Source organism: Podarcis gaigeae, assembly GCF_964106915.1.
Source record: "Podarcis gaigeae genome assembly, chromosome: 3".
NCBI lineage: Eukaryota > Metazoa > Chordata > Lepidosauria > Squamata > Lacertidae > Podarcis > Podarcis gaigeae.
Genome location: NC_139680.1, coordinates 97,254,738 through 97,277,085, shown reverse-complemented (window position 1 = coordinate 97,277,085; position 22,348 = coordinate 97,254,738). Strand labels below are relative to the sequence as shown.

The following is a 22,348-nucleotide window of genomic DNA, read 5'->3' as shown; positions in this document are numbered from 1 at the left end:
TTACCTGCAATCATCCGGTTTACAATACATTTCATTGGCTCAGTGCATTTCATCACTGAAGAAGCTGGCTGTCCTTGAGCTATCAACACATGATATGAAATGGTCAGATTTTATTTATTTAAATAATAATAATTTTAAGTGAATATCCTACCCTCAAGCCAGCAGCGAACCCACAAGATGGCTCACAGCATAAATCATTAGCATGGCTAACTGATAAAACACAGGGGTGGGAGGTGTCATGATAAAATACTGCCTCATCCCACATGACCCTGGAACAGCCATTGAGTTCTTCAATGGAGGCTCCGCCCGCCACCAGCAGAGGTGCGATGGCTGGATCTTCTTAGTTGTGATGCCAAGACCATGGAATTCTCTGTCGCAGTAAAGCTTAGCTAGGCCCTTCAAAAACTAGCCCTATGTGGCCTAGGACCCACGTACCTACAGGACCGCCTCTCCTGGTATGCCATGTGGACCTTAAGGTCCACAAATAACAACACTTTGGAGGTCCCAAGCCTCAAGGAGGTTAGATTGGTTTCAACTAGGGCCTGGGCCTTTTCAGCACTGACCCCGACATGGTGGAACACTTTGTCACAAGAGACTAGGGCCCTGCGGGACTTGACATATTTCCGCAGGGCCTGCAAGACAGAGCTATTCTGCCTGACCTTTGATTTGGACTCGATCTGACCCTTATGTTTCCCTCCCCTTATGGTATTCATTTATTAGCTACTTTAAATTGAGGCTGCATTTTAAATTGCACTTTAATCTGTATTTTAAATTGGTTTCCCCCCCCTCTCTTTTTCCCCTATTATGTTTTTACTGTGATTTTATTGGTGTTAGCTGCCCTGAGCCCAGCTCTGGCCAGGGAGGGCAGGGTATAAATAAAATTATTTTTTTTAATTATTATTATTATTATTATTATTATTATTATTATTATTATTATTAAAAACTGCTCCAAGGTGGGAGAGATGACTGCCTGGCTGTTGCAAGTACCAGCCAATCAACTTGTTCCAAACAGGCTCAGGGTCCCCTGAACTCATTCTTAAGAAGAGTTCAAAATCCAGCGTGTGCACTAAAATTATATTTGTCAATATGCACCCCTCACAATGCAGTCATATTCATGCCTCATAGAATCATAGAATGGAAATAAGTCTCATTTAGTTCATTAGGCTTGCTCCTCAGGTAAACATGGATAGGATTTCAACCTGAGCTGACCTAAGTACAAGAACAGGGTTCACTCACATTTACTTTGCATCCAGCGTGCTCCCTGGTTTGAGAATGTTGTGCACACACTACATTAATCACAATCCACACCTGTCCTGTATCCCGTCATTTTTTAAAAATGAAACACTATGTTTTGATGTGTTTTCCTCCGAACCAATTTCAGTCAGACCTGAGGACGGCCTAGCTGCGTTTTATGCCAGGAATGTGTACACAGCCTAAGATAGCTGAGGCCACCGGGCTCTTTACCTCATAAAGCATTTATTTGCATTGAGCAATCTCACAGCTGAAAGATGCCTAATTCATGAGAGCAAAGAGGTCGGCCAAGGTTTCAACATTTCTAGGAGGCGTCTCTGGCAGAAATTATAGGCTACAACCAGCAACAGCTACTGGAATGAATCGAGTACAGCACAGTGTCCCCCCAAGAAGGGGGTCGGGAGGAAGCTATTGTGAAAATTCCAACAGAAACATCACAAAACAGCCAGCGAGCATGGAAGTTCACCAGATCATTAAACAGAAGGGTGGAGGAAGAGAAAGGATTAGGACAAAGGTGATGGAAAAGACTGCAAATTCTGTTTTCTGTTTTAAGATGGAACAGAGGAAGCATTTTTTGCAGAGTGAGGCTGTTTCCAGGCAGGAGCTTTGAGATCCAATTTTTGTCTGTGCATGATTTGCACATGCGATTCTTGATCCTGCAGCCCACAAGGGTGAGTGTGGTTATTTGATATGCATTTGAAAACCCTTCCCTTGATTGGGCTATTCACATCTTTTCCTCCCTGCATTTGCCAAGATGAACGAAGAAGGAAATGATGGTTGGGATCATGGTTTATTCCCATCCACAACATCATTGGGCAGGTGTGGATACACCTCCTCCCATTGCCAGATCACCTACCTCTGTTTTTAGACAGACTCACTGCAGGGTAACGCAGAATCAAACTGCAATGAGCTTTTATTTTTGGCATGAAACCAGTTTCTCAAGGAGGTCTTTTCAGGGGGAGAAAAATATGCAATAGATCTAGATTGTGTACAGCCTATATAGAAAACAAGTACTTGGTCTCCTTTGATTGTAGAATAAAATGTTTGTTTGTTTGTTTGTTTGTTTATATCCTACATTTTCCTCCAAGTTGCTCAAGGTGGCATACACAGTTCTCGTCTCTCCATTTTATCCTCACAGAAATCCTGTTAAGGCAAAGAGACAGCAACTGGCCTTCACTGGAATGAAATGAGCTTCATGGCTGGGGTGGAGATATGAGCCTAGTTCAGGAGTCAGCAAACTTTTTCAGCACTGTCCCTCAGACCTTGTGAGGGGCCGGATTATATTTTGGAAAAAAGAAAAAGAACGAATTCCTATGCCCTACAAATAACCCAGAGACGCATTTCAAATAAAAGCACACATTCTACTCATGTAAAAACACCAGGCAGGCCCCACAAATAACGCAGAGATGCATTTTAAATAAAAAGACACATTCTACTAACGTAAAAACATGCTAATTCCCAGACCATCCACAGGCTGGATTGAGAAGGCGAGTGGGCCGGATCCAGCCCCTGGGCCTTAGTTTGCCTACCCATGGCCTAGACCTCCCCTGTCTTAGAACCTGTCCCTACCTCGACTCAATGTGCCTTGTGAACTCCTTACACCTCCTTTCATTCCTCCTCCTCTGTGCAGTATTCTCCTCAACTACTGCTTTTCCACACTTCCTTCTCTGTAAATCTAGAGATTCCCTATATTTTGAAAATCCAGAGAGGAGAGATACATTGATTGCATAGGGAATCACTGGATTTAGGGAGAGAGGTACTGCAAAACAGCAGTAGTTACAGTCCCAGTGTACAGTTACAGTGTACCATTGCCAACAAAGAGGGGAAGAAAGTTACTTAGAATGGTTGCACTTTTGTAGTGTTAAGAACCAACAGTGAAGCAACTTTGAAGCGTTTTCCTGAATACAGATCGTATAGGTTTTGGGTCTCTCCTGTTGCACCACTCGGCCTGCTCTACCACAATCCCAAGGTCCATCTCTCAGATTTGTTTCAAAGAATCCAAATTCTCTAACCTAAAGTGACTGATAATCTCATGGAGAGCATCCTTTTAGAGGCTGATGTTGTGTTTAATATCATAGTTTCAAATGGAGTCTCAGACCTTAAGGATTGGAACCAGAATGGTGGATTGGTCATGAAGTGAGAGCTACATTAGTAAAGAAATGGTGATTTGAATGTGCTATAAACATGCAACACCAGATGGCACCAGAGAGCAGGAATTTTTAAAACGTGATTTTCCATAGGGATTTTGTTCCCTCTTATTCATAGCATTCCCCCCCCCCCTTACATCCACCCTGAATGTGGTTTGAGGAATTATGACCAATAGCTCCCCAAAAGCCACAGTGTGTGTCAATATAAGTGTAGCTTGCATGAACTGATTGGTTTTATCCAGTGGGACAGAGTTACTCAGGAGAGAGCTATAAGAAAGGAAATGAAACTTGTTCTGCTGGAGAGCTGAATAATATACTTGGGCATTTATAGCCATGTATAAGGTAAACTGAAATTATGTATATGCATGGTTAATTAGCAAGGAGATGGGGAATCAGCAATATTTATATTGTGATTCCATGGGTATGTCCTTTAAGCTGCAATTTATACTTTTGCCCTTTGCTGTGGTTGTCCTGTTGCTTTGGAATTAACGCATTTTGCAAAGAAGCGACTCTGAAGTGTCCAGCAGTCTGGAGGATTAAAGGAAAATTTGGACAGGTTGATTACAAAGTTTGTAAGCATGAGTTGCCTCATTTTCTCTTTGAAGTCAGAGGGACTAATGCATTGTTTGGCTGTTTAAGGGCTGGCTTGTGTATGTAGCTCTTTGTGGACAATCGCTGGATTGCCTTGTATAATTATAGTTCCAACAAAAGAACATTTGTTCACCTTAACTCTTTTTATTCCACAGGGCCCCGATGTTCTACATGCACAAGAAGTTGCAAAGTTCTTTGGATCCTGAGGATGGTGTCCAAATACCGTATTTTTTGCTCTATAAGATGCACATTTCCCCCTCTAAAAATTAAGGGGAAATGTGTGTGCGTCTTATGGAGCGAATGCAGGCTCCTTGGCTTCAGCGATAGCAAGACGAAGCCTCAGGAGCGCAGTGGGAGCGCTCCCTCCTCGCTCCGGAGGCTTCGCGTTGCTTTCGCTGAAGCCTGGAGAGCGAGAGGGGTCGGAGAGGGGTCGGTGCGCACCGACCCCTCTTGCTCTCCAGGCTTCAAAGATAGCCGCCTGAAGCCTCTGGAGCGCAGCGGGAGCTCCCGCCGTGCTCCGGAGTCTTCGGGTTGCCTTCACTGAAGGTGAAGGCAATGTGGGAGAGGGAGAGCTGCGCAGTGCCCCTTCAGCAAAGCGTGAGGAGAAATAGAAGGGGCTCCGTTTCTCCTGCCGCTTCGCTGAAGGGGTGCTGCGCAGAGAGGGGGAGATTTTTTCCCCTTGCTCTCCCCCTTTAAAACAAGGTGCGTCCTATGGTCGGGGGCGTTCTATAGAGCGAAAAATACAGTACTCTCTGCTGTGCTGGGGTAACCCTCAAAATTATCACATTTATGCTGCTGCTGCTGCTGCAACACAACACAACCTCTCTAGATAAGGAACCCTACCTATCCAATATCCTCTCCAGCAAAACTCCACGTAGATTTGCAGAAGGCTCTAGGAGGCGAGCGATGTACATTAACTCAAGGCATATTTCGTTGTTTTGGCAGTGTGGGAGGTGCTGTTGCAGAATTGGAGTTATTATGGCCCCATCTGTGTCGACATCTTGCATTCATGGTAAAAGTATCTTATGGTACATTGTGGCTGCTGCCAAGCCTAGTGAGATCTCTTTGTTTGGGTTAGGGGAGGAGTGTGTGCAGAGCTTTAATTGCATGTAGAGTCAAGTGCCTGGGAGGCTACTCATAATTACGGTTAATTAATATTAGAGATCCCTCTCCCTGCAACAAGATGGGATGCTGACTTTAAAGGGGATTTGTCAAACTCATGGAGGATAAATGCCAATGGCTGCTTGTCAGAACCTCCATGCATCACTTACTAAAAAATAGGAAAGGGCTATTGCCTTCCTGTTCTGCTTGTCAACTTTTCAGTGGCAACTGACTGGTTATTGTTAGGAAAGAGGATGTTCGAATGGGTGGACCTATATTTTGAGCCAGCAAGAGTTCTTCTTTGCTGCTGCTGCTTCTTGTTGTTGTTAAATTATTTATTATTAACAATTATTCACTGCCATTATTGATTATTAATTTTATTTCAAATCTGTTATGGAAAACAAAGAAAGGAAAAAGAGAGGGAAATGTGAGCTCACATTAACAATACATTTAAACATTGATACAGTCATCTTTGTCTACACATACAGATACAGTGGTACCTCGGTTTTCAAACGTCTCCATTGACAAACGTTTTGGTTTTCAAACATTGTAAACCCAGAAGTAAATGCTTTGGTTTCGAACACGCCTCAGAAGTCAAACGTGTTCTGCAGCTTCCACTGGGTGTAAGTTTCCGAGGGCTAGCTGGCAGCTATTGAGTTTTTGGTTTTCGAACATTTCAGAACTTGAACGGTCTTCCAGAACGGATTACGTTTGAAAACCGAGGTACCACTGTATGCTGTCTAAATGTGCAAATATGTATACATGTGAAGCTCGTGTTTATAGGGAGTGCGTTCAAATGTAGCGAAGGCGTTAAAGTCTTCAAACCGTTGCCTGAGAGGCAGTGACTGGTGCAAGGTTACCCAGTGAGCTTCCTGACTAAGTGGGGATTTGAACCCTGGCCTCTCAGGTCTTACTCTAACCACTGCACTACACTGTCTTCATTCACAATTCACTTATCATGAATTGACCTGGTGTTTAGCTAGCACATCTGGACACACTGTATGCACATGGGCTATAGTTCATGAGAGTCTCTTTCGATCCCACCTAACTCTGCTTCCAAAGACATCCTGTGTACTGTTGACAAAGTCCTACAGGCTTAAGAGCAGAACTGCTGAGTCTGGCATATATCCTAGCCTTTAGACCTTGTACTCTCGCACTCAACATGTTATGCGGGGATTCGTGGTAGACAAGGAAAAAGTTGCTCCAAAGGCAGCAAGTAAAACAGTGCACAATTTTGCTGTTTTTAGATCCTCTTAAAAAATGTCTACTGTTTTAATTCTTTTTTTAAAACTTCGTTTTTGTTTTTTGCTTTCCCTATTTTATCTGTAAGCCACCTTGAATCAGCGGGAAAGGCAGGGTATAAATAATGTTTGTTTGTTTGTTTGTTTGTTTGTTTGTTTGTTTGTTTGTTTGTCACCCATCCGACTCGGTTGTCTCAGCCACTCTGGGAGGCTCCCAACAAAATATTAAAAATGCAATAAAACACCCACCCGTGCCAAGTGAAAAAGGCCTGCAAGGCAGGGAGCAGGTCTTCCAGGACTCATAACCAATATAGTCAGGATATCCCCTGTTCAAATCTTGCCTTGCCCATAAACTCATTAGGTGGCCTTACACATGTCTCTCACACACACCTTCAAACACACGCTCTATGCTGACAGTAGCACAAACTCTTGGCTCATTGTCTATCTGGCAAAGTCCTTACATATTGACTCAGACAGCAGTCTTTCATTCATCCACACTGGGACCTGACTTTCATAGTGAACTGCTAGCATTATTTACAAATGCAATCCTATTAATAGCGCTACCACTTGAATCTGGCTCTTCACTCTTTGCTGTGGTTTTGGCTGCAGCCATATATCATTCCAGAGGTGCCTTGCTGCAATGCTTAGTTGGCAGGCAATTTCAGGTGCATAGTGCATTTCAAAGTCTCACTATTAAGCTATTCAGGTTGGCAGAATTATGAACAGGTGTGCTGTAGGTTTAAGTCCATAAGAGCCTGCCTGGAATATTTTTGTAAAATTAACAAGGCAGCCTGACTGATGGACTGGTTCTACAGCAAAGACCCACTTGGACTTGAAGTTTCAGAATCTGAGGAAGGCCCAAAGCCCCAGATTCAGTTGCTGTCATCTCTGTGTAGGACGGGGAATGTCTCCTGCATGTACCCCTGGAAAGCCTCTACCAGTCAATTCAATTCAATTTAATACATCTATAATATGAGCCAAGAAGGGACGCAGGTGACGCTGTGGGTTAAACCACAAAGCCTAGGACTTGCTGATCAGAAGGTCAGCAATTCAAATCCCCACGACGGGGTGAGCTCCCGTTGCTCGGTCCCTGCTTCTGCTAACCTAGCAGTTTGAAAGCATGTCAAAGTGCAAGTAAATAACTAGGTACCGCTCCGGCGGGAAGGTAAATGGCATTTCTATGCGCTGCTCTGGTTCGCCAGAAGCGGCATAGTCCTGCTGGCCACATGACCCGGAAGCTGTACGCCGGCTCCCTCGGCCAATAAAGCGAGACGAGCACCTCAACCCCAGAGTCGGTCACGACTGGACCTTGCCTTTACCTTTAACATGAGCCAACATCCAAGACAGAGATGAACAGGGACACCAACAAACTCAAATCCAGCTTGATTTCAAATTAAACCTCCACAAATCACCGCAGCAATTTAATTTAACTCCATTTTCCCATTCCCCAGCCAATATCTAGAGGGCTGCCCTGTGTGTTTCAAAGCTATTATCATCACTCAAAAGAAACCAGACAATTTCTGCCAAGGTGTTCCTACTTGCCTGTGTGAAGAAAGGTTTCAGAAAGCAGGTGTCTATATACGGGGCAGGCTAACAGATAATGAGTGAGGTCTTGCACCTGAGATTGACCACAAATACAAATGTTGTCTGCGTATGGGACCTTGTCGTAGTGGGAATCACTTGGAAACGCAGTTCAGTAAAGGCATTTCTGAAGGAAACTGGCAAGAGTTTGGTCAGATAACTAGCTCTAAAATGCTTTGTTCTCAAGAGTTTCTGATTAATTGCAGTTCCCTTTTGGATTCTAGCCAAGAGAGCCAATCCCTTAGTTGACACTTATTCAAGGTCAAAGCCTCCACCAGTCTGTATAGACAGTACAGAGCTAAATGGAGCAATGTTCAGACTTAGTAAAAAACTGCTTCCTATATTCCAGAACTCAATACATATTAGCACAGCCTTACCAAAGAACACGGATATGCATCTGAGACTGCAACTCTATGCCAACTTACCTGACAGTCAGTAGACATGTATAAGATTGCACTGTGAAACGCATATCACAAGATTGTAAACGAGCAGAAAATGCTGGGACATTCTCCAAAAAGCAGCATAAATGACACAAAGAAGCATGCAGACACATCATTTTTATATACACATTAGTTTTAAAACGATTGATTTCTCTGTTATTTTGATAAATGTCATTTTATTGCTATTTCCTTATGAACGTTATACAGTGGTACCTCGGGTTAAGTACTTAATTTGTTCCAGAGGTCCGTTCTTAACCTGAAACTGTTCTTAACCTGAAGCACCACTTTAGCTAATGGGGCCTCCCACTGCTGCCGTGCCACCGGAGCACGATTTCTGTTCTCATCCTGAAGCAAAGTTCTTAACCTGAGGTACTATTTCTGGGTTAGCGGAGTCTGTAATCTGAAGCATATGTAACCTGAAGCGTATGTAACCTGAGATACCACTGTATATCATTTTATGTAAACCACTTAAAAGCTTTTTTTTATTAAGTGGTATATAAATCTGGATCGACTGCATCCCTTTGAGTGTCCTTTACAGAAGCCAGGAGCAGGCTTGGTCTACACATGCAGCAAAATGGAGCTTGGGGGGGGGGGTGGGATTAGAGAATTCTGAGCATAGCTGTCAACTTTTCCCTTTTCTTGTGAGGAAGCCTATTCAGAATAAGGGAATTTCCCTTTAAAAAAGGGAAAAGTTGACAGCTGTGATCCTGAGACGGTAGAGTCTGAAGTGCACCATTTCACGCTACGTGTAGGGGCATCAGTTTTGGATGCTCCTCTCTGTAAAAAAAAACTCCAAAACAATTAAGAATTGCACAGTCTACTCCTGCACAGTTCTAAACCCAGTTTATTCCTTGCGATACTGGTTTTCCGTCTGCAGGGTTGTTTTCTTTCCTACAAGAGAGCATGCAAATATGGAATTCTGCACCAGTAATCTAGTGGAGCATTCTGTTCTCCCACCTCCGAGCTCCTCTGCCTCACGAGTAGACCAGGCCTCAGTTTCACCCAGTGGCATTTCATAAACTGTGAGAAAAGTATATCCGGTCCTCACTTACTGGGACACACAGCCGCTCATATTGAACACCTGGGCTGAGATACATGCGGCCAGTTCAGGCAAACCAAACGGTCTGTGGTAGCCAGTGGATTTCTGAGCTTTTTTTATTTAAAAAAATTAAGATTGAATCTTAGTGCTAAACCAAAGGCTGCTTTCCTTTTGAAAAATGTTTTCCCTTACAGCATGAAGGGCTGCTGCCAAAACAAGAGGCAAAAGCACCTTCAGCCCATGAGTCTAGTTCAGGCATGCCCAAAGTCCGTTTTGGGGGCCTAATTCGGCCCGCCGGTCAATTAAATCCATCGCCCATGGTAAAAAAACTCAGCAACTTCAATCCTTAAAAAAACTCAACAACTTTGGTCAGCCCTCACGCATGTTCACTTCATCAAATCTGCCCCCTTTGAAAAAAGTTTCGGTACTTCTGGTCTAGTTGTTTCACACAGATTGTAAAAGCCAACTGTTAAACTGGTATTCACTTCTGTTTCCTTCGTGACTAGCCCAATAGATTTTGCTGCCTGAGGCCCTGCAATAAATGATATCCCTCCCCCAGTCAAAGCTCAGAGTGCCCAAAACCAGCTAAGTTATTTTAGCACCCGAGGCAGAAAATCCCTAGTGCATCTTACCCCACCCTCACAGTCAAAATACAACTTTCTGCACTTTCGTAGCACTCAAAAATTGAGCTAAGGTAGCAATCTCGTTCTGCCTAATGGCAGAGCTGGCCCCAGTTCTCCCGCAGCCAAACTAGTAATAATAGCACATTTCCCACCAAATGATTCTCCCACCCGGATAATCTTCAGAAGCAGGGAGCACTGTGGCGAAATGACACAGAGGCTTTAAGCCAATGTGTAGACATCAAATCCATATGGATTTAACTTAATTTATGCATCTACATTTCGGAAGGAGTGCACAATGCATGCTGCCCGGACAGCTGCTCCAAGATGCAGGTGCCAATTCTATACAAGGGAAGGGTCTATGAAGAATGCACTGAAGCATGTCACTGAACTCGTCAAGGCGGGATCAAGTCAAGGTTTTTACTAGCCACCTATATGCAAATGAATGCTCTGCTCCGGAGGTCAGTCTATAAAATGTTTGTAGAGGTTTTCTAGTGTCCGACTACAGACATTCGAAAACAAAGCGCTTGGGGTCTAAACAAAGAAACCCACCCCAGCCTATATTTGTATCGACCAAAGTAGTTGCATTTTCCAGAAACAAGAACAGCAGGTGCTTTAAAGTTGAAGCAAGAATGTTAGACCTCTTGCATCACAAGCGAAAAACATGTGTAATTCCAAGGGGAAGAACAAGATTTTCCCAAAGCAGTTTATGTCTTCATTGCTCTTTCATATACCCAGCTGTGTGATCCATGAGATTTTTTAAAGTTTTTGCTTCCCTGGATAATTTCCTTTATGGACACTTTAAAGACACGCTGAAGACCTGTGTGGCAGTGTTTAATCTCTTCTGCCTTTGATCTGCCCAAGTCTTCCTCCCATTTTAGCCTTGGCAAAATTAGGACTTCAACAAAATGTTTATGGGCTTCTCTCTTAACAGGCTTTGTGACAGACAACAAGAACTTGCTTTTCCTTTTAGTTCTTCTGTAACCAAAGGCTGCTTGGTGCAACCTTTGAGCCAGCAGAAATTTGCATATAGGCACTGCAACTACTAGAGATGTCAGCAACTACATATTAATGCTACACAATTTTATTTTATGGACTTTCTAGCTAGTGCACTCCTGATAAAACTATGCACAGAACTAATTGCATGGTGGGTAGACTTGATAAGCTGTTCAGAATCAGGGAGGTGAAGATTTGATCTAGATTCTGCTGCTTCTTGATTTTCTGACTGTAGCAACATGTGCACAGCCCTAGCAGCCAGATTAGGTGTGAAAGCATTTCTAGACCTATGCTCCCTAACTGGCCTGGGGCTTGAGATTTGGTGAAAAACTGGGCCCTTGTTAGCCAGATCTCAAGTCTCAGAACTCTACTTAAACTAACCTTGCATTACACACCCACACACCCCACTGTGAACAAATTCATTTAGCCAAACCTCCAGTTAGAAATGTTTTTGATGTTACCAAATCAATTTCAGTAAGTGAAGGTATGTTTAAAAGAGAAACAAAGTCCCCTGCCAAGTTTCATGTTTTATACAGCAACATTTATTTCCTTTTCAGTTTTCAGGTTTTATGCAAGGAAACACAGAGTCATAACTGGTTTAGCAGAAGCCTGTTGTCACTGGCATGATGTCGCAAGATACAGATATGCCAATTATGTCTCTGAAGCATTGGTTTCGAATACGACCCATAGAATTTGAGAGATGCCTCTCTAGCTACCACTGAGCGTAAGGGTTTGGAGACTAAGCCCAAGAACACTTAACACAGAGAGAGCGCAAGTGGGGGAGGGGGAAAAAATCAGGCTCACACATTTGTAAGACATGGAAGTGTTCTTCACACAGGCATTTTAATGACAAACCCAGGATCACAGAGGTATGAAAGCTCCTGTTATAAGTAAGGCTGCATTTGGCTTACAAAAAAAAAAAAAATCTGTCACATATGTTCTTATTTCAGGCACATGAAGCATTATAGTACCTTTCAGTCCACCAAGAGGTGAAGCAATGGTGCAAGATAGAACCAAAATAGAATATTCACTGTAATATTCAATAATTGTTTTGTAAACATAAGCCAGAGTCCCAGAAGGCTACATCGATGCTGTTATGAAATTAAAGCAGCATATTTAAATATTGTACTTAATACCCTTAAATACATAATACTCCTTTCACGAGAAACTTAAAAAGTCAAAAAGCAGAGGATGTAGTGTTAAAGATCATTCCCCGCCGCATCAATGAGAAAAGTCAGAAAGTGCATTCTAGTCTAAACAGTTTCCCATTACCTCAGTGGAGTCAGTGCCAGAGCTGCTCTCAGTGCTCTTAAAGAGTCTCTGAACAGAAACTTTATTTGCATACAGCAAGAGTTAGAGGTGCGCAGAGGCTGGGAGAGTGGGGGGGGGTGAGCAGATTTTATAACATAACAAATACATCTTCAGCACTACTTGCTTCCAGCACTTTAAGTGGTTTTGAAACATTCTCCAGAACTTTAGGTACCACTGTTAAACACTCAGTTTTGTTTTGTATAGGTAATTTATTTGGGTAGTATTCGACGTTTTGCTCAGAATAGTCCCACTGAAATTAGTGGGCATTACTAAGCTATGTCCTTTAATTTCTTGAGTAAAAGGCTGAATACCACCCTTTGTATTAGAAGTTGGTTCTACAAATATTTCGTGATGCAGCAAACAGACCCTAAGTGTTCAATCATTTCAAATCTCTTTGAGCAGCTTCATATATTAACAGTCAGTGAATACAACAGTGTGTTTTCACAATGAAACTTGTAATGTGAGGTGGCTTAGCACTCTGTTCATTGCAATATCCCAGAAAGCTATGGTTAGTTTTCGCTGCAAAACTTCAGCAGAATAAACTGGCATAGCCACTTCACCACGAATGCATGTCCTGAGCACAGTGTGTTAATTACTTTTATCTACATGGAACAGCCTTCAACACCACTAGCATTCAGGAGAAAAATACTACCTTATACAAGAATTTGCAAAACTGGCTTCAATATTTTCATATACAATCAAGTACAAAAAATGTCTCCTGTAGTTTGGAGGTAATCCAGCTGTTCCATTTTTTCCAAACGTACCTAAGACAGCTGATATACCGGAAACCTTACCTGCAAAAGCAGAGATGAACACAACATATTCTGTTGTAAAAGCCAAGCTATTGCATAATAATAATAATAGTAATAATAATAATAATCAGGACCACACCTGGTACACAATTAGCTGCTTTTCTCCCTTACCACTGCAGTGCAAACTCAATATGAGAGTCAAAGTTTGTGCTTTAGAGAGACGCAGCAGTCTTTGAAAAAAGCTATTACCATATTGCAAAGTATACTAACCCAGAAATTTAAAAATAAAATAAAATTGGCCCATCAGGGGACAGATGAAGTTAAAAGTGAGACTCTATTGAACTAGAATGTTTACTATGTGGGATATAGGCCACACACATTTTAAAAAGAGGGAGGGAGGGAGAGACAGAGAGTGATCAAGCTCATACTTCTAGCACTAAAAAGATAGGAAACCTTGGCTTCAAAATCCAGAATTTACAGTATTATTGTAGCTTTTCTGCCTGTCCATCAATATATGCCTGCCCGTTCCCAGCTATACCAATCTAGCCATGTCAATGTGAAAGAAAAGCAGCTGAAAAAATCTTATTAAAATACAGCTCCATGAGAATTGTACAGCAGTTTTTACATGCGTGCAATAATATGTGGGGGACAAACTCGGAGTATTAACAAACAAGTGGCCTTTATAACAAAGAGCCCAGAAGGCAAAGGTAGATGTATTTGATCATTTCACAAATACACCTTTCCAACACTTTACAGCTTGTTAACAGAATAATTTTGTTCTGAAAAAAATGAGGTTTGACTGCAACACTGCTGAGCAGGAGGTGCAGAGTGGAAGCCACTGATCACTTGCTTTGTTTGCAATTCCATGTCAAGAATGACAAATTAGTGACTTTCCATTTTGAAGTTGGGGAACAAACCTAAATAGCCATATAATAAAAGAGCCTGCATTTAAACAATGCAAATTACACTCCCCCCCCCCAAAAAAGGTAAAGTAGCAATGCATAAGGAAGACCTCAACAGTCCTCTTTCCTGGTTCTACAGCAATTGTACATAAATCAACTGTTGGAATAACTAAAATATATAAGGAAATTTTGCAGTCCCATAAAGACTTCCAATAAGGGCTCTTAAAAATGCTTTAGAAATAGTCAGCATTAATGCCACCTCTGATTTAAGAATTAGCTCTATTTTGAATTGATCAAGAACAGGTAAAGGCTAGTTGAGATCCAGAAACCTATTGGCTAGCATCCTTGCATTCAACATAAGATTAGCCTCTGCAACTTCAATAGAACTAAGGTGGATGATTTTAAGAGGATTAGCCAAGTGGCTTGACTGCAATCCACAAATTTGTGCAGCAATTCCATTTCTGAACAGGTAGCTAATTGCTCCTCAACTAATTGCTCCTCAACACCAAAGAGCAAAAAAGTTTGAAGTAGGCTAGAATTTGCTCCAACACATGCCTTCACTACACAAAATGTGTAGGTTATGAGAATTGACTGGTGGAGTTCAGATGTCACAATAAGCCATGGTTTATTGATAGGAAGAAGGCCCAAATAGTCTCAAGCTCCTGCTGCTCCTCTGTGTGGCTACAAGGAGGTCAAAAGCTTTCACTTCTGGTTTTGTTTTTGTTTTATTAGCTTCAATTGAGCACAATTCACCATTATATCCAAAACCCAAACTGTGGATAAACTATGATTTGTTGAAAAAAGCCTGCTTCATAACCCATAGTTTGAAGTTGATTTGTTTCAACCACATCTTATTTAATAATTATTATTGATTTTGGATGAACTGAACAGCTGCAATTGATCAAAAGTGGATATGAAAGCTTCTGGTCTCTTCACAGCTGAGTCTCAAAGCTCACTCATGTCACAATAAGCCAAGGTGTGCTATATCCTTCTCCAACCTGATGCCCTCCTGGTGGTTTTGGAGTAAAACTCATCACCCCTGGCCACTGCCATGTTGATTGGAGCAGAGGGGAGTTGCAGTTCAAAGCATCTGGAAGGCACCAGGTTGAGGAGGTTGATTTGAAACAGCTTAGTAAGTTGTAACAGTTGCTTCATGAAGCAGCTGCCTGTATTGTGTTAAAAAGAATGCATTTCAGCTGCACATTGGGTAAAATGGCTCATCACGGCTCATCATGAAATAAATCAAATGAGAATATATTAATGTTTATACACTGCTAAATTCCATGGTGTTTTTTTAAAAAAAGTAAAAAACATTCTTTTAACTCAAAATTAGATGTAATCCAGACAATATTTACCCTTCCATTTCGGCAAGCCATAGATGACACCGCAATGACAAATATCAGCTGTTTCTAGTTCTGGCATAAATTTACTTGAAAGTAAGGTGTTCTTAACAAATTCTTAAACCTATACAATTGGGGAATGCACAAACTGAGATGCCTTTAAAAGGACTGGTCAATTTCTGTCTTAAAAGTTATCCTTACAGTCATGTGGATATGCATATCTTTTACAAATCCTATTTTCAAAGCAGCCATTTTTCATTAGGCCCCCAGTAAAACACAAAAACAGGGTTTGTTTTTTTAATAAACCAGTACTAGATATGTTTTAAGATGCTACTACTAATACTATGGAGTATAACCTACATGAAATAGGGTTCACTTTTTCATGTACAAGGGAAAAAATTCCTCAAATAGTCTACCTTAAAAAAATAATTCTGCCAACTTTGGCTTCCTTTCTTTATGGTTTGTAAAACATTCACATTCACACACACAATAAGTAGAAAGGCTTCTTCCTGGATTTCTCTAACACATACTGATTTCCAAATGGAGAAATGGGTTGCTGAAGAACTCAATTTTAATTTTTAATCCAAAAAAAAAAAAAGCATCTTGGCAGAAATGTTGATACTGGTTCTCCAGAGTTGTTGAAGCATCTGTAAACTTTTCGGTGCAATTCAACTAAAAGTTAACACAAGCACATATTGTGTTGGGACGGCACAATTATATCCTTTCAAACAGGCAGCCTAGATTTAAGTGTTGTGACCAGAACAGGGATTTCAACAATTACAATACTTTGCAACTTGTCTCTTTAATGCTAGTCTTTCTTCTCAAAATCAACCTGTGGTTGAATGCAGACTTCACTCAGCACAACTTTGGGAATTACAAAGACGATTCAAATTGTTTGTTAGGATCTTCCCCAAGCTTTACAGCAGGTATACACTCTGATTTAGTCCTCCTGGTTTTGTGTTGTGAAGAGTCAATGGCTATTTCAGAGAAAGAAATAGAAACGGAAGGGGACTTATCGGTCTTCTTTGCACTAGTCTTTTCCGTAGTTCCACAACACTGCTTCAGAGCACACTGGGTTCTGCAGGGAAGTTCACATTTGGTTACAGCCTCCCCAATAGTAAACTCAGGCTGTATGGTTGTTGCGTGTATCCCTTCATCATGAAATATCTCTTTAATATCCTTCGCGACTTTCAGGTACGTTTCTGGGTCCTTAAATTTAATGTGAGCAGTGCCAATGATCCTGCTTCCTGCCAGTTGCCAAACATGCAATTCATGGACAGCTTCAACTTCTTCCAGTTTGCGGAGTTTTGCATTTAGAGAACGAATATCAATTTGTTTCGGAACAGTTTGCAAAAGGATAAGGGCGGATTCTTTAAGAAGTGGGTAAGTTGTATAGAGCAGAATGCAAACCATTATGAGACACAATGCAGGATCTAAATATAGAACCCAGCAGGGACCAGCTACAGGAATTTTCCATAACTCAGTTGCATTCATTCTACTAGACAACTGAGTAATGTTTTCTGCACAATCGTCATTGATACACGGGTTAATACAGGGCCCATCCTTAGGGCAAGGAGTCCAGTAAGCGTAAAATACTAAAGCATTCACCACAACAATAACGGAGCCCAGGGCATCTCCAAGAACATGAAGAAATACTCCACGCATATTGAGTTGACCACTAGTGTCTTCGTCAGGTTCCATGTCCAGAGAGGTGTCATTATCAATATTCCCATTTGGCTGAAGTTCCATTTGGTTCTCTTTTGCCCCATCACCTGCAAACACAAGAGCAACATTGTTACATGGATTGTGGGGTGGGTTAACAGACTGCTAGCAATAATAATAATAATAATAATAATAATAATAATAATAATAATAATAATAATAATAATTTATTTATACCCCGCCCTCCCCAGCCAAGGCAATGGGGATAATGTAATATTTGGAGGAGGGGAGTTATAGAAGGCAGTTCTCTTTGTAGAGTTTTGGAACCACTAGAATACACACACCGCATTACAGAATAATGACTTGTTAGAGCAACCAAGTCAGTGGTTTTTCAAACACTATAGAGAGAAGACGTCTTTTCAGATCACAGACCCACTTTTAACAGCAACCTGTAATAAGGAATCCCAATAAATATTAATATTTTAATAATATAACCACCTTTCTGCTCTTCTCATTTGGGGGGGGGGGTAATATCCTAACCCAAGAGGATAAAAACAACAAAATGGTGGTATTACTGCTAGTCTAGATTGGGTGCATGCCCCAGCTATAGCTTCTGACTTGCAATCTAGAAACACTGATTCAGAGCATTCAAAGGACTCCATGTATTCTCAGTATTCCTTATTATAACACTAAAGTAGGTCACTATTGTATCTGTATTACAAGGGAGCCAGCTGAGAGAGGGTGGATTGATGGTGGCAGAGCTAAGAATTGAATGGAGGCTTCTAAGTTCAGAATCACAACACTACACTAGCTCTTATGTATTGTTTTATTAAATTAGGTAATGATTCAGTAAGATTGGGTGGAAAGGGAGGGAAGGTTAAAGGAGCATGCAGTCTGTGTGCAGCAAGGAATGGGGAGAGAAGTGAGACATTTCATATTTTACAAAAAATAAAGCTCCAGTCTGCACAACAGGTACCATCAGTTGAAATATGTCACTACCATGAAAAATCATGTCACAGATATGAAGCAGCTTATACATGCCTACATGTCCACAATGAAATGGCAGAGAAGCCATGTCACTACAATGGCAGGTGGTGTCTATCAAAAAAGAGTGGCATCTGTCAAGACTGTATGAAGTCAAATGCAGTTACTGCAGCCTTTGTTATGCAAGTATTATTTTGCACTGGAATTTATTCCAACTTTGAATTTTATTGAAACATACATGCACCTATCCTCCTTTACGAGTGTGCCCTCAATTCTGATTCAAATAAAAGAGACTGTCCCAGATACTAGTAGTTTTGAGAAACCTCTCTGCAGCTTTTTGACACAAGCAATTGTTCTCACACTAGAATATCACACAAATGGGTTTGCCAATACAAACCAGCCATTACATCAAAGGAGATGTTTCTTTTTGTGAACTGCAAAAAGGTTTCTGAGATATTCACGCATGGATACCAACTGTGAGCAAAATTTTGCCTGGTGATTTCACCAATATAACCGGTAGAACTGGAAACCATCACAACTCCCACACTTGTTTCACCAGGTAAACTCCACCTATATAATGTACTTTACAAGTCCCAGAAGTAGCATCCTCAAGTGAGTTCAAGAGTTATGTTCATGCATACTAAAAAAAGACAGCTTTTAAAAGTAGCAGAAAGTCAAGGCCTGCTAACAGGTATATGCTTAAGATATGAACTAAGCACACTGATATAACACTTTTAGGCTTCATGATCTGCAACTATAGGAACTACTCAAGAAATCCTCCTTCCTGTTTTGCACCAAGAAATAAAGCTCAGTGAATAAGCCAGCGTATTGCCTAATTGTGACAGTCTCGCCCTGCCAAGCCTAACATTTATCACCTCCAACTATTGCCAGACTAAGTTTATGCCCCACTAGTATTTTGCAAAACTTACGTTCAACTTAAAATCCTTACTATACATGGACATACAAGGTTTGCCATGCTTGGAATAACTTTTTAAAAATTTATTTAATTCCATTCACCTGCAGTTCAGTAAAGAAAATATAGCTGTGTAGTCTGTTGACAGCTAATCATCCTTCAACTGTATGGACTAGCGTCAGTGGAAAACTCTGGGCCACATACAGCCCTAGAGGAACAACAGTGTGCTACCTAGGTGTCAATACTGAGGATGACTGGTGGGCTGTAGAAATAAGACATGCACCCTCTAGAGACAAAAAGAGAGAAGTCAGTCCACTTCTCTATGAAAGGGAACTTTGCCATACAACTACTTGGCCAGATCCTACCAGGTGTCATAATATGCCGTCTGACTATTATCCTAGCACTGACTCCCTATTAAAACATGAAATAGAGATGTAAAATAATTTACTGGCATAAACTAAAATTATATTAAATGTAGTGTGTTGTCATATATTCCCATTTATTTCTACAGTACATAACAAATTCTTTCATCTGAGATGTTGCTAGGATCAATTATGAGTTCCAGTGGCCTGAAATTAAGAGATGACTGTCCAAATACATAGGGCCTTTATTTTCATTTTTTTACAAAAACCAAATTACTAATGATAAAAGCTTTAATGAAAACAAAATTAAGCAAGAATACCAAAGCAGATTGAAGTAGTTCAGCTGACATAGCAATGAGCAACAATGTAAAGATTTGTACCACTCCACTTTTATTTTGGTACTATCCCAGGAAAATATTGGGCTGAATAGGTCTTTAATATTCTGACTACACTGATGATTTTGCAATATTTCAAGTATGTAGAAGAGCTATAAGCAACACTTATAAACAGATACTGTATTCTGTATGATCAGAAATAAAACAAAACTGCTTTTTCATAAGGAATTTTACATTCGACATCTATAGTCATGATCATTGTCATCTATGGATAATATGCTTCCTACTGCAACTTTGCTCCATTTAAAGACCTGGCAAAAGAGGAAGTGCTTCTAGTTACTGGAACCAATACCATGCAAAGGCTTTGGGTGTAGATCAGGAGTCAGTAGAGTTCATTCTGCTCATCAGGAATGTTGGGAGGGCAGTTAACAGAAGCTGCAGCTTCCTGTGAGCTTTGCCACTCTGTCTACTTTAATGCAACGTGTTAACCCTTACATAGTGGGTTCTGCAGATTTCCCCATGAGCCCAAATTGTGCTATAGGATATAAAGTTTCCTTCATCAAGCTGTAAAAGAAAGAAGACTAAATGTAGTACCTCAGTTGTCAAAACTGTTCTGGGAAGCCCAAGGGTTTCTCAGTGGCAAGAACATTAACAGCAGTAACTTCCTCTGTAGCAGCTTGTCCACCACTACTGAATTTCCCCTGCAATGCATGGTCACAGGATCTTATGGTTCCTAAAGTCATACTTTTAATGAACGTAGGATGGAAGGCATACCTGACCTGACTTATGTGCTTTAAGATTTGCATCAGACTCCTCTGCAAGGTTCAAAGGTAGACATGCTAGGTTGTCTCAGCAGACATCTTGAGAAGGGGACTCTAAAGGTAAGAAATTTAAAAAGCACTGCAGTAGTCCCTTTCCTTGCATTCTGCGAAAGCTTAATGGTGGCTGTCATGTAGGGAATTCAAGGTACTTATGCTATAAAGTAAGGTGTGTTGCTGTTCTGTACAAAGGGGTCCTTCCATAAAACAGAACGAATGGGTGCTGCAGCAGCTTCTGTTAACTGCCTTCCCAACATTCCTGATGGGCAGAATGAGCTCCTTGACATTCCTTGATCTACACCCAAAGCCTTTGCATGGTATTGGTTTCCAGTAGCTAGAAGCACTTCCTCTTTTGCCAGGTCTTTAAATGGAACCAAGTTACAATAGGAAGCAGATTATGCACCGATGACAACGACCACCACCAGGACTACAAGATCTGAAGTGTGCAACTCCTTATGAAAAGGCAGTTTCATTTTATCTTTGAACCTACAGAATGCAAATGTCTGCTTAGAAGTGCTGCTTACAAGCTCTTGTGCAGACTAGAAATATTGCCAGGCCATCAGCTTAGTGGGAATATTAAAGACCTGTTCAGCCCAATAACCTGATTCTGATGGAGGCTCCAACCGCTTCGGGGTACCCCTCATATTTGGGGCTGTGCCTGGGAGAAGCCAGGCATCCCCGGGCAAAGGGGAGGCCTGCTCGCCCCCACACACACCCCAGCTCACCTAGCTTCTCCAGGCTGACTCCATTGAAGCTGCTGAAATTGTCCACCAGGGTGTTGGTCTCCTCCTCTTTCTGCCGCTCTCCGGGAGGCTGCTCTGCCTTGCCCCGGCGCCGGTGGCCCCCTCCTCCTCCGTGCGAGTGGCCGTGACCTCCTCCTCCGCCGCCGTGCTGGTGGAAGAGACAGAGCCCCAGGACGTTGACCAGGAGCCCCGCGGCGCCGACGCCGATGACCACCCAGGGCTGCTTGATCTCGTTGGGCTCGGTGAAGCGCTCGATGGCCTCGAGCAGGATGGTGAAGCAGAGCGCGGTCAGGAAGACGGCGTTGACCAGCGCGCCCATCACCTCGGCGCGCACCCAGCCGAAGGTGTTCTTCTTGGTGGCGCGGGTGCGCTCGGCGAAGCGCACGGCCACCAGCGCCACCACCAGCGCCATCACGTCCGACAGCATGTGGAAGGAGTCCGACAGCATGGCCAGCGAATCCGTCACGCGGCTCACCGCCACCTCCACCACGAAGAAGAGGAAGGTCAGCGCCAGCATGCACATCAGGCGCGCCCGGCGGCACCCGTGCCGGCGCCGGACCGGAGCCTCCGCGCCCATCTTCGCCCGAGACGGAGCGGACCCGGCGGGACCCAGGCGGCGCCCACGAAGCGGCCGCTGTCGCCGAGGGAGGTGGGGGAACGGCGGCCGCCGGCTCTTCGACTGCGCCTCGGCCGCTTCAGGCTGTCGACGCTCCGGCTCCTTTGCTTCCGCTCTCCTCGGCCGCCGTCTCCGTCTGCCGAAGGAGAACCAGCAGCAGCGACACCGCCGTTCTTTGCAGACGGTTTGAAACTAAACTTTGCACCCGAACCCCCTCGCACTCCTTTCCACACGGAACCCCAGAGCCGCCCGCCGCGCGGGCCCGCCCACTCGGGGCCTCCTCATTGGCGACGGCTCCCGGCAACCGCGCCGCCCGCCGCCAGGGCCCGCCCACCGCCGGCTCGCTCATTGGCGGCGGCCCCGGCAACCGGGCGGGGACCGGTCACGCCTCCCCGCGAGCTGATTGGCACCCAGACGGCCTCGCGACCAGTCCCAACCGCCACGCCTACACGCGGCTTCGCGATTCGCCCGCTGAACCTCCGGCTTCGTCTGGGGGGGCGGGGGCGCGGCCTCGGGGGGCGTGGCGCTGGTTTCGATTGGGGGGACGCGGTCAGCCGCGGTGTGCGGCAGCCTATCAGCCTTGGCTTTCCGCTCCTCGCTCCG

The 22,348-nt window shown here is 43.0% G+C and overlaps 1 protein-coding gene across 1 annotated transcript; it reads right to left on the bottom strand.

Moving 5' to 3' along the window:
* Nucleotides 1-11,526: 11,526 nt before the first annotated feature.
* Nucleotides 11,527-22,033, bottom strand: SLC30A1 (solute carrier family 30 member 1). Its single transcript, XM_083731809.1, has 2 exons — nt 21,112-22,033; nt 11,527-17,084 (listed from the first exon to the last, which is right to left on the bottom strand). Exons 1-2 carry the CDS (start codon nt 21,704-21,706, stop codon nt 16,186-16,188), a joined length of 1,494 nt encoding a protein of 497 aa, XP_083587935.1. The 5' UTR covers nt 21,707-22,033; the 3' UTR covers nt 11,527-16,185.
* Nucleotides 22,034-22,348: the final 315 nt, after the last annotated feature.

What these genes read in the sequence shown, in the direction of transcription:
- SLC30A1 (XM_083731809.1), bottom strand. Translation starts at nt 21,706, where the DNA reads ATGGGCGCGGAGGCTCCGGTCCGGCGCCGGCACGGGTGCCGCCGGGCG. An exon ending in AGTCAGCCTGGAGAAGCTAG is followed by an intron (nt 17,085 to 21,111) that starts GTGAGCTGGGGT and finishes TTGTGTTTGCAG; the next exon opens with GTGATGGGGCAAAAGAGAAC.